This window comes from Pan troglodytes, chromosome 8, assembly GCF_028858775.2.
Source record: "Pan troglodytes isolate AG18354 chromosome 8, NHGRI_mPanTro3-v2.0_pri, whole genome shotgun sequence".
Taxonomy (NCBI): Eukaryota; Metazoa; Chordata; class Mammalia; order Primates; family Hominidae; genus Pan; species Pan troglodytes.
Window position 1 is genome coordinate 133,977,411 of NC_072406.2, and position 12,530 is coordinate 133,989,940.

At 35.7% G+C, this 12,530-nt stretch overlaps 1 protein-coding gene across 50 annotated transcripts in view; it reads right to left on the minus strand.

The window, feature by feature from the left end:
* The window catches only part of ATE1 (arginyltransferase 1), a 187,536-nt gene that overhangs the window by 125,341 nt on the left and 49,665 nt on the right, over positions 1-12,530 (minus strand). For all 50 annotated transcript variants that reach the window (XR_010147044.1, XR_010147043.1, XR_010147046.1 and 47 more), the window contains one exon: positions 3,807-3,839. Coding sequence is in view for 43 of the 50 variants with exons in the window: in XM_003312792.7 (XP_003312840.1) it covers positions 3,807-3,839 (33 nt within the window). In the remaining 7 variants the exon portion in view is untranslated. The remainder of the gene's footprint in view (positions 1-3,806; positions 3,840-12,530) is intronic.

A 12,530-nucleotide genomic window follows, 5' to 3' on the forward strand; every position in this document is an offset into this window, starting at 1 on the left:
AACTTAAGTCCTCAAGTGGCCCCTGTGGAATTGCAAACTAGAAAAATATCAACAGAAAGCCCTCAAAATATTTCCCATCAAGAAAGGAGACTTACATTGGTCATCTTTAATTTTGATTTCTCTTCCTCTCCAATGTCATAAACCCAGTAATAAAAAAGATAATTAACCAAGGTAAATACCACTCCAGATCATTAAATGATGAAAGCAGAAAGAAACAGACAGAAATTATCATTAAACTCTGGATACTACTTTTCACCAAAGAGTGAAACTTCCACACATATATTCCCAATACTTAACCAGAGTAGTAATATGTAATTTAAAAGTATATATTTGTGGCCGGGCGCAGTGGCTCACACCTGTAATTCTAGCACTTTGGGAGGACCAGGCGGGTGGATCACTTGAGGTCAGGAGTTCGAGACCAGCCTGGCCAACATGGTGAAACCTGTCTTTACTAAAAATATAAAAATTAGCCAGGTATGGTGGCAGGCACCTGTAATCCCAGCTACTTGGGGGGCTAAGGCAGGAGAATTGCTTCAAATGGAAGGCAGAGGCTGCAGTATGCTGAGATCGTGCTATTTGCATTCCAGCCTGGGTGACAGAGCAAGACTCTGTCTCAAAAAAATATATATATATACATATATATATATATATACACATATATATATTTGTATACTCTATATACTCTAGTTGCAGCTAGTGTACTCTAGGTACACTCCAAGACCTATCTATAACTGAGAGCATCCAAAGATTACAAAGGACAAAGCTCTCAATCTTAAGTAGCTACAATCTAACTGGGAAGACAGACTGTTAACTACATTAAAATGTAAATATTGGAACTTGTCTACTTTTAGCTGAGTCCTGCCAAATTATGGATGAAAGACTGCTACTCTCAGTCTTAGCCCCACCAAATTCATTCATTCATTTGTTCATTCATTCATTGAACAAATATTTATTGACTCAGTGCCTACTATATTCTACCTATACTAAGAATGGGAATGCAAGAAAACAAGAAAAACAGGGTCCTCTCTCAATGAGCTTACATTTGAGAGACGTCAACTGTTAAGATTTATTAAGAAGCATCTTTGCCATCGGTGAGTAGTAGCCTTAAATTGCTACTTGCCCCAGTAAAGTGGACATCAAGCTCAAGCCTCCTTATTTGGTCCCTGTACAGGAAAGCCAACCCAGCCTAATTGCCTTCTGCTAAAAACCCTTATTCCTGTTCATTCCTCTAATCTTTTGCTAAAATGAGAGCAAAGCGTTATACATTATCAACATTATCTCATCTAAGTTCCTGCCAGCCCCTTTTTCCCAAGGTTAGATGCTGTTTCCACATCAAATCAAAGAGACTCCCGTTGTACACCTGTCAAACACTGATTATAAGAAGCATTATCAAAAAGCTACCAATGCACCTCTACCCACTGTGGGCCCTTTACTGGAAGAGTAAAGGATAAAACAACACTTTGTAGTTGTTAACATTTTGTGCATCTCCTTCCTACTTTTCTGTGCACTTAAATTGTTTTTAAACTGAGATCTGCATGTATAATTTTGCATCGTGCTTTTACCTCTCAATATATCAAATGTATTTTATATGTGTTATTCATCAATATATACTCCGAAAACATATTCTCCATTTTAATGGTTGTAGGGTGTTCTATCATATGGCTGTGTCATAATTTATTTGACGTGTTCCTGTTGTACATTTAGATTGTTTACAATTTTTTACCATTCATTTTTATGTAAGTTCTGTCCGCATCTTTGATGAACTCTCTGACAGTGATTATTGGACTACAATTACTCAACCACAAGTATAAATGTATATAAAGCCTTTAGTGTATGTGACCAAACTGCTTCCTAGAAAGGATGAAGTTTATAAACATCCCATCTCATTATATCTTGTCAAGCATTCACTTAAAAAATAAGATATCTTGACAGGTTAAAAAAAATTATAGATCACTGTCATTTTAAACTGCATTTCTTTTATTACTAATAGGAGTAAACATTTAAAACACATTTATTACCATTTGTATTTTATCTTATCAATTACCTGATAAAAATCCAACCACATTTTATGAAAAAGAAATTCATATTAATTGCTTCTAAAAGATCATTACATTAAGTATAACCCTTTCATCATACTTTATCCAAGTTGCCTTTTAGCTATATTTGTTTTCATGTACAAAATTATGGATCTTTACATACTCAAATTAATTTTTTCACTCTTTGTTTTTTGATACTTTCCATTGCTTTTGAAGTTAGAAAGCGCTTCCATAACTATAGAGTGGGCTATAAAACTTACATTGTCTTCAACTTTTTTATGGTTTGGTTTTCACTTCACACCTAACTCTTAATTAAAATTCTATCTGCCAGACGCTGTGCTCAGTGTTTGCCACAGATCATCTCATTTAATTTTAATATCCCTGTAAGTATTATTATCTCCATTTTTAGATCAGGGAAAAGGGCTCAAGAGTCAATGACTTGCCCGTGGGCTACTCAGGCCTCTCTCATTTCAAAGCCTAGGCTCTTTCCACTATACCACTCTTGCTTCCCCGTTGATCCTGGATACTTAGACAATGTGACCAAACCTGGATGGGACTACCCTCTCTGGTCTGGTCCATTTCTCCTGGTGACCACTCAAGCTGGCTACCACACGTTTTCAATGCGCCAGTGTAGGCCACACCACATTATCAGCAGTAATAGTTTCAATAATCAAATAAACAAAATGTTATAAAAGCAGAAATGGTCTCAGAAAGGACACAGTATTGAGGCTCAACCCTGAAGACGAATATGATTTGAACAAGTTGGGAAAGCATAAAATGAATTAAACAATAGGCACAAAGGGAAGGACAAGTGCAAGGCAAGGAACAGAGTCTCATCGCGTGGAGCTGAAGCCTAAGAGGAGAACACAAAATAGTGTCATGATGTGACTAGCACAGTTTATAGCTGCTTCCATTTCCATCACTTATTTGAGAGGTAGGAATTATTATTTGCATTTAAAAGATAACAAAAATGAGGCTCAGGGCAGTTGTGATTTACCCAATGTCATATGGCTAGTAAGTGAAGGCAAGGTCTTACCCAGTTTTGGTTCTAAGTCCCACCACTTCTTCACATAACTCTGCTTCCACCCTTTCTCTACTTCCTTTTCCAAGTCTTGATGATCATCTACAAGTTTTTCTGCAAATGCAGCTCATAACGATATCTAGTTCTCTAAACATCTAATAGTTTTTCTTTATCTCACAATTTTATCAGTTCTATATTGAAAACCATGATGAGGATTAAATGAAAAAGTGAATGAAGAACCCAGAATATTGCCTTGCTATAACAGCACCTCAATAACTTTGCTCTTCTCTTGTCAACTCATGGATTTTAAAGTGGTCTCTCTAACTGAAACTTCCTTGAAGACAGCCTTTGCCTCTGATTTTTCCAGCTCTCTTTTAATACCATGGCAATTTACAGAACATAAGGTTGCTGTTAAATAAACAGTTACAGGAGTAATGAAGATACAACAAGCCTCTTTAAACAAGTTCTTTAAAATGAAGGACTGATTTCTCTCTACTTATTCAGAAAGAAAATATACTTAAAAAGAGGCAATAACCTGTCATGAAAGTGAATTGCTATTGACATAACTTCTAGAAACTTTTATCCAAAAAAAAAACCCTGCAGTAACTCACTCCATTACTGTTACTGAAGAATATATGTGTCACACCAAAATGAGCACTCCTAAATTATCAAATAAATGCCTAATGAAAGATATCAACAATGGTGTTCAATTACCAATTCTAATATTAAGGTCAGTGAGTAACTCTTACCTCCAAGGGTGAACTGCAAAGGAATCTTGTGAACTGCAGAGTCAAATTTGAACAGAATCCATTTCATCCAGTAAACAGACGGCAAAAAGGAACACAGAGAAAAAGAAAAAATTATTATACAATTTTCCAGCAAATCCACTTAAAGTGAACCCAAAGATTATAGAAAATTAATGTGTCCATAAAATTCATCCAGAGAATAGAAAGGTTCAGCCTAGTCCATAGGAGGCACCTATTTGAATTCCTTTCAATAAATATTCTTAAAAATCTATATAAAAGCACATAAAGCACAACAAATCAGTCCTAAAATATTTTGTTTAAATTTTATCTCACAACTCCTACATAATAAAAACATCTTTTAAGGAAAAAAATCAGCAATCTTCCTGACCTAAATTTGACAGGCAAAGTTCAGTAAATGCCAAGAGAAGATATAAACCAATGAGGAGACCAACAAAAGGGGAGAGGAAAGACCAAGAGAGAGGTCAGGTGAGTGAGAATGAGAAGAAGGTGAGGTTTTAGCTCCACAATTTGGCATCTCATCTGTGGTCTTTACCCTGTTCTGATCTTTCTCTTTTCTCAGTCCCATATCCCCTTCCTTCCTTCCTTCCTTCTCTCTCCCTTTCTCCCTTCTCTCTCACCTTTCTCTTTCTTTTTATGACACACATAGAGGAATATAGAATATCACCTGAAACTAAATGCTATATGATCGGCATTTAAATAAACATATTACAGAGGGGGATAGAAACAAATGACAAAGCAAATTGTAGTATATCTCTGAAATGAGGACTGTCACATAACTTCATGCATATACATGATGGTAATTCATAATGTTTTCATTGTTGTTATTTACAGATTCAACATTTCAAATCCTTTGAGATTTACTGTTAATAATACCTAAATAATACACACTCTTGATCTTTCTAAATGCAAATTAACTACAATAAAATACAATGACAGGACTGTTTCCAAGCACTCATGAACTTCCCACAACAAAGCTAGTACTTGCAGGGAATACAAATAACTTGTATTCTCTTTTAGAGTTACACATTGAAATATTTATCAATGAAATTACATGATGTCTGGGATTCCCTTCATGATCATTGGAGAAGTGGGGAGAAAAGTAATATGGAGTAGTATAAAATAAAACAGACTAGCTGGGTGTGGTGGCTCACGCATGTAATCCCAGCACTTTTGGAGGCCGAGGTGGGTGGATCACCTGAGGGAGGACAGGAGTTCGAGTCGAGCCTGGCCAACATGGTGAAACCCCGTCTCTAATAAAAATACAAAAATTAGCTGCGTGTGGTAGTGGGCGCCTGTAATCCCAGCTACTTGGGAGGCTGAGGCAGGAGAATTGCTGGAACCTGGTAGGTGGAGGTTGCAGTGAACCAAGATTGCGCCACTGCACTCCAGCCTGGGAGACTAGGGCGAGACTCTGTCCCAAAAATAAAAAACAAGTAAGATAAAACAGACTAGACATGACATTAAATGAGTGAGGACAAGAGATTAGGGTTCATTCCCTGATTCTATCTACTTTGTAAATGTTTAAGGTTTTCCATAACAAAGTTTTAAAAATCTATCACATACTCCCACCAAAAACACTAAATATATTCTTAGAATATCACTAACACATACCAAAGCCATTCAATTAAATAGTATCACTTAGGCCCTAGTTGACAGTATATTAAAATGTAAACACTTCAGTAGGAAGCAAAAAAAAAAAAGGAAAGAAAAGAAAAAAACAAAATGCAAACAGTAAGAATTTTTTCTTAATTTAAATATCAATATGCAGTTCCATTACATTAACTCTTAAGATAACTTTCTGAAAGTGCAAAATATACCAAAATTTTAAGTCTTCTTAATGCTGACATGAAGCAAATAATTTCATTGAAATTTAAAATGCAAGCTTTGTGGTCTTGGATTCTTTCATTGCAGCCCAACCTAAGACAATCTCTATCCTTCCTCCCAAGAATAAGAAGTGCCAGTTCAAAGCCTAGCCAGTTTTAACAGTGGAGAAAAATGAGGCATGGTAAATTTTGATTTTAAAATCAGAAATTTGATTCTGAAGGGTTCTACGCTTTTCCCCAAAAGTGAATGTTAATATTTTACACATACTTTTGAATTTATAAGCAAGTCATGTTCAGTAGTAATTGATGCATTAATTAGGATAGAAGCTACTTTAAATAACAATGAAGACAAGAATATAAATGTTGTCTATAAAAACTAATGTCTCCTTGAAGCTTCAACAATTTATACACATTTTTGGCATGTGTATATGTCCCACATTTGTGTCACAGCTTTTTCAAAATAGACCTAAAAAATTCTCATCCTGTTTGAAGCCACCAAAATGTGAAATACATAAGTAAAAGTTTTCAATCCTAAAGCAGTAAAAACAGAATAACAAATCACAAGACACACATTGACACTCCTATTCCCACATGAAAAAGATTTCAAAAAATGCCTTCTCTCTTTTAGAGCATCAGTAAAACCCATTGTTTTTTCATGTTTCACTTCAGTTAATTACTTAGTAAATTCTTTCATAATGAAACTGTACATATTATATTCAGTAGAAATGGTAATACTTTGAAAGAACAATTATAAAAAAATGAGACTGCAAAATACATTTTCTATACACACTGCAATTGAAAGCAGAAATAGATTCCTTAACAAACACTATCATGATGTCTGATTACTATTAAAAAGGACTATGGCTCAATTTTGCTGTGAACCTAAAACTACTAAAAAGTAAAGTCTATTGAAAAAAAAAGACTATGGCCGCACGCAGATGGTTGCACACATTAATATCACTTGTCTGATATGACTATATTAATAGGACTACTTAATAATAAATAATGGGTAAAGTTAACAGTAGTTAAGAGAAAGATCCTTTTCAAAATATTTGGGCGTAATATTGAAAACATAAAAAATGTAGTATGTTTTACAAAATATCTGATTCTGCAGATGGGCATATAATTTTCTCATTCTAATAACAATCGTAGGTTAACATAGCCATATTCTTTATCTTCCTATGTACCCACTTTTAAAGATTACTTCTAGGAGTATCTTGATTTAACATACTTCAATAAAGGAATAACCTGCATGATATTTGGCTTTTTAAACTTAACAGCTAAGTTACCTGTAACAATATTAATAACACTGTCAATTTGATTCACTTGATAAAATTTATAAAAATTCTAAATGCCAATTATTCTGTCAAGTCTTGAATTTTTTTAAAAAACTGAAGAATTATGGTCTATATTTAGAATCCAGGCATAAAAGGCATCAGTACCATTTTCAAAATCCTCTAGGCCTCTAAAAAGAAAAAGGATACACACAGACAGTGCTCACGCTCCACAGCTTCTTACTGACCTTGCTTTTCTTAAAGTATTCTCATTTACCAAGCCTGGTACCATTGTTCTATTCATCATCGGTAGCCTGACTCATAACATAATCCTTTCTCATTCCCGCCAAAGAAGCACTTAATGCTTACCAAAATTTTCTAAACCATTTTCCAAGTGCACAAAATTGTAGTTAGACCTCCTATTAGTTACAATCAGTAAGTTCTTTTTCTAAGTATAGGGGTGGGGGGAATAAGGACCAAAGAAAATACACTGCTAATTTTGTCAAAAGATCCTAGCAATTTGGATGTAATGACTTCCTTTTTGGTAAAGTTAAAAAAAAAAAAAGGTACCAGAAAAATGATAATTATTTTCTCTTTGTAATATAAACTATTCAACAGATAATTCAAGCCACTTTGCTCCTGAAATGCCTTATCTGTTTAATAAGTAACCATGGTTAAATTCCTATCTTTTAAAGAAAAAGGAAACACTCAACACCAAAAGGCAATTTTTACAAAGATAAATAACATTTTTTTTTCCTAACCCAAGGAACATCAGTAAGGTGTCACTATTTGACAAAGTGAAATTCCAAATCTTATAACTAGTCATATCAAATATCCAAAATTTCCTCACATTAACAAAATATACTTCGGGTTATATTTCCTGGGCCTTTCACTTATTGTACCCTACTTCCACTTACTGTCCTATAATTTGTCAGGGGACAGGTCTGATTATTTTAGATTATAATCTAATAAAACCTTTATTTAAAAATTTTGCAATTATCAATCTAAATTACACCTCAATGTAAAATACTAAATTCTATCAGGAATTTGGAAGCCTTAAGTCAGTTACGACTCTAAATTATGTTAACTTAACATTTTAGACTCCCTTCCCATCCCTGTTCAATTTCTGGCACATATTTACACTATAAATAACTGGTAGTTCTAAGGCAATGCAAAACTAGGTTTTATGTAAAGAATGTCTCTGATAAATCTATAACTCTAAGAAATTAATTTGATTCCACAAAAGAAAAAAGTTTTATTGTTTCATATTTCATTGCAGACAAATGAAACCTTCAAAGCAGCCAAAAGACACAGCTAGTGCCCATTTTAAAAGTCATCAAAAAAATGAGAATTAAATCTGTATTTAATAAGGAGTGGAAGCTAAGGTTTGAGAAGATCTTATTTAACCTACTAGTGGGGAGTAAAAAGGGCAGATTCAAGTAATTCCCTAAATACATTTTTTTATAGCTATTCTCTATCCCAATTGCAAGCAATGTAGCTGAAAGGATTGTTTGTGCTACCTCTTCTGATTACATTTGGCACCTTAGACATTAAGATTCAAAACAGCTTAAAAGATGACAACAAGGCCGGGTGCAGTGGCTCACACCTGTAATCCCAGCACTTTGGGAGGCCAAGGCAGGTGGATCACGAGGTCAGGAGATCAAGACCATCCTGGCTAACACGGTGAAACCCCGTCTCTACTAAAAAGTACAAAAAATTAGCCGGGCATGGTGGCTCAGGCCTGTAATCCCAGCACTTTGGGAGGCCAAGGCGGGTGGATCACGAGGTCAGGAGATCGAGACCATCCTGGCTAACACAGTGAAACCCCATCTCTACTAAAAAAATATATATATATACAAAAAATTAGCCAGGCACGGTGGCGGGCGCCTGTAGTCCCAGCTACTCAGAAGGCTGAGGCAGGAGAATGGCGTGAACCCAGGAGACGGAGCTTGCAGTGAGTCGAGACCGCACCACTGCACTCCAGCCTGGGCGACAGACTGAGACTCCATCTCAAAAAAAAAAAAAAAAAAGACAACAAAAATCTTATTTACACTCCAATATAGTTAAACCTTTGTCTTCTGAAGCATTATATCTCCTTTTTTGCCTGAGGATTAGAATCTTCCTAGGTCTACCCACTTAAGTTATTTGGGCCTTGAGGTTTTTGTTTGTTTGTTTGTTTTTGTTTTTGTTTTTTTTTGATAGGAAGTCTTGCTCTTGTCCCCCAGGCTGGAGTGCAATGGCGCAACCTCAGCTCACTGCAACCTCCGCCTCTCAGGTTCAAGCGATTCTCCCACCTCAGCCTCCCGAGTAGCTAGGATTCCAGGCGCCCATCACCACGCCTGGCTAATTCTTGTATTTTTAGTAGAGACGGGGTTTCACCATGTTGGCTAGGCTGGTCACGAACTCCTGACCTCAGGTGATCTGCCCGCCTCGGCCTCCCAAACTGCTGGGATTACAGGCGTGAGCCACCGCGCCCAGCCAGGTCTTGGTTTTTGATGTGTAAAAGGATTTCAGCCAAACCACCTTCCCCAGGTGGTATCCTGTGGCACGGCAGTCTCCTGAGACACTCTCTAAAAAACGATTCCACGGCCACGTAAGTCTGGGAAATGCTCTTACTATATAGCAGCCTCACCTCCCATTCCTCCTTACCTTAGTGAATTGCAGGCTACACTGATATATTAAAGGCTTTTCACATTCCTGTATTTACAAACAAAAAAACTCTTCTACTTCAACCTCAGTCAAGTGTTTCCCAAAGTTACATGACTAGAGATTTTTGTTTTTAATTTCATATAATATCTATTAACATTCCACAAAATCCCTTTTCCACAAAGCTCATTTTAGGCAACGCTGGTCCCTACCAGCTCTGATTTGTTTTCCCCAATCTGTACTTACTAGAATTGCTCACTGAAAATACTCAGTGTGGCACTCTCAAAAATGGCAGAAAATCCAATACTATCAATGAATTATTCGCCCTTTTTTTCCCCCCATTTAAGAGTTCTGGTCCCTACCCAATAATATTCCTGGTGATGTTATGGGCAAATGCTCAAAGCAATGCCACAGATGTACTATAATAAAATGCCTCTTGAAAAATTCTAGTATCTGCCCAGAATCACAAAAGCCCATAAAACACTAACATGCAGAGCTAGTTATAAATGTTTTGCTCTAAATGTTGATTTCAAAGTTTGCTAACACATATCCTAATTAATGAGCTACTTCACTAAATATCTTTTTACTATTTTTTGCACCTTTCTCCCTAATTTCTAACAGCAACAGGGATTTGGATTGTAAGTTAGGTTATTCACTAATATCTACCTCCTATGTTCACTATAATAATCATCATATATTTTATAAATAGAAATGGTGGCTCTATACTTAACACCAATGATATACATATGAACTTGTTAAAATATCATTTATTTACTACCTTCAAGCCTAGTTTGTTTCTAAAATTAAACTTTTAAGTTTGCAATATGAATCTATAAAATCCAGATAAGAGTATAACAATTCTATATCTTAAAGAGCTACACTCAAAAAGAATGGAATCTTAAAAAATTCTGTTGCTTTCCAACATTATCAGCAGCAAACAAAATCATCATAAACAGAGTTCATATAAAATCACAAAGAAAAACATGTTCTTGGCAAAATCATCAAACAGAACACCCACCAAAGAAAGACTCTGGTTCTGGTGGCATTCTGTACTGATTTCAGAATCCTTTGCTCCTCTAACAGGAAGATCACTTGCCATAGGACGCTAATGACCTAAGGCCTGCATGTTAATTGCATTAAATAAATACCAGCACAAAATACTAAAACATCTCATAAGAAGTATGGAAATAATTTTACAAGTATGTTTAAGAGAAAAAAACATCTTCTGGTTTTTTAAAGTAAACACTAAGGCCGAAATTTTATACAAGAGAAATCTTTACATCTGTTGCTGACATTCTTGATCTGCAAGCTGAGTGTTTAGAAATGTACCAAAACTCAAAGGCTTTCAAAATTAGATTCTTCCAAAATAATATTTTCCTAGGTATGGAGTATAGTTATTTCCAGGTTGGAAAAAGATATTTAGAATATATATATATATCAAAAGACTCATATCAGAGAATATAGAGAACTCTCACAGTCAATAAGGAAAAAACACAAGAACCCAACTATAAAAAGGTAGGGGGGCAAACTCTTAAAAGACTTAACAAAACGGAGCATATTCAAATGGCCAATAAATACATAAAAAGCTCCCTATTTAGTCATCAGCAAATAGCAAATTAAAACCCCAATACTACCATCCACTCACCAGAAAGGCTAAAACTAAAGCATCAGAAAACACCATATGTTAATGAGGATGTGGCACAACACGCATGTTTATATGGTACAAGCACTCTGGAAAACTGGCCACATTTCTATAAATGCTGAAGATGTTTACTCCATGGCTGAGCAGTGTAACTCCCAGGTATATATCTAAGAGAAATTAGTGTTATGTCCATCAAAAGATACATACAAGAATGTTCATAGCAACTTTATTCGTAACAGGCAAAAGCTGCCAACACATATGCCCAGCAATAGTAGAATAGATTAATAAATTATGCTGTATCCACACAATGGAATACTACACAGCACTGAAAGAAAACTGCTACTATATGTCACATGGATTTCACACAGAATGTTAAGTAAAAGAAGACAGGAGAGTCTATGCTGTATGATAAATTTATATGAAGCTAAAGGACAGGCAGAATTAATCTACAGTGATAGAAGGGTAGTTAACCTCTGGGTAGGAAAATACTGACTGGGAAGGGCCACGAGGGAGCCTTCTAGCATGCTGAAAATGTTCTCTCTTAATCCGAGCAGTGACTATAAGAGCATATACATAAGTAAAAATTTGGCCAGGCGTGTTGTTTCATACCTGTAATCCCAGCACTTTGGGAGGCTGAGGCGGGCAGACTGCTTGAGGCCAGGAGTTCGAGACCAGCCTGGTCAACATGGCAAAATCCTGTCTCTACTAAAAATACAAAAATTAGCCGGCCATGGTGGTGCACACCTATAATCCCAGCTTCTTGGGAGGCTGAAGTACGAGAATTGCCTGAACTCAGGAGGCAGAGGTTGCAGTGAACCGAGATCGCACGACTGCGTTCCAGCCTGGGCGACAGAGGGAGACTGTGTCTCAAAAAAAAAAAAAAGAAAGAAAAGAAAAAAAAAATCAACAAGCTATACACCTAAGATTTATGCACTTTACTACACTATAAACTTAAAAATTAATTTTAAAAAAGGAAATAAAAAGAAGAAAAAACTGTATAGTTCCACCTGGGGATTTTTCCTAAAATCAGTGAAAGCACACAATTTGACAGCTAAGATATATCTTAGCAATTATCTAGTTCACCTCTTTTACATACTGAGATCCAAAAATGTTACATTATTTTACAGACAGCAAAATTACCATCAGAACCTCAAAACCTTTTCCAATCTATGGTTTCCCTTCATTATACCAAGGACTTAACAATACCATTAACCAGAACTCAACAAGAAAGCAATAAAATCCAGAGATACCAACAAGAAGAATCTCAGCTTAACTAAAATAACACTAAAATAAGGTGACAAATAGGTGTTTAGGTAACAAG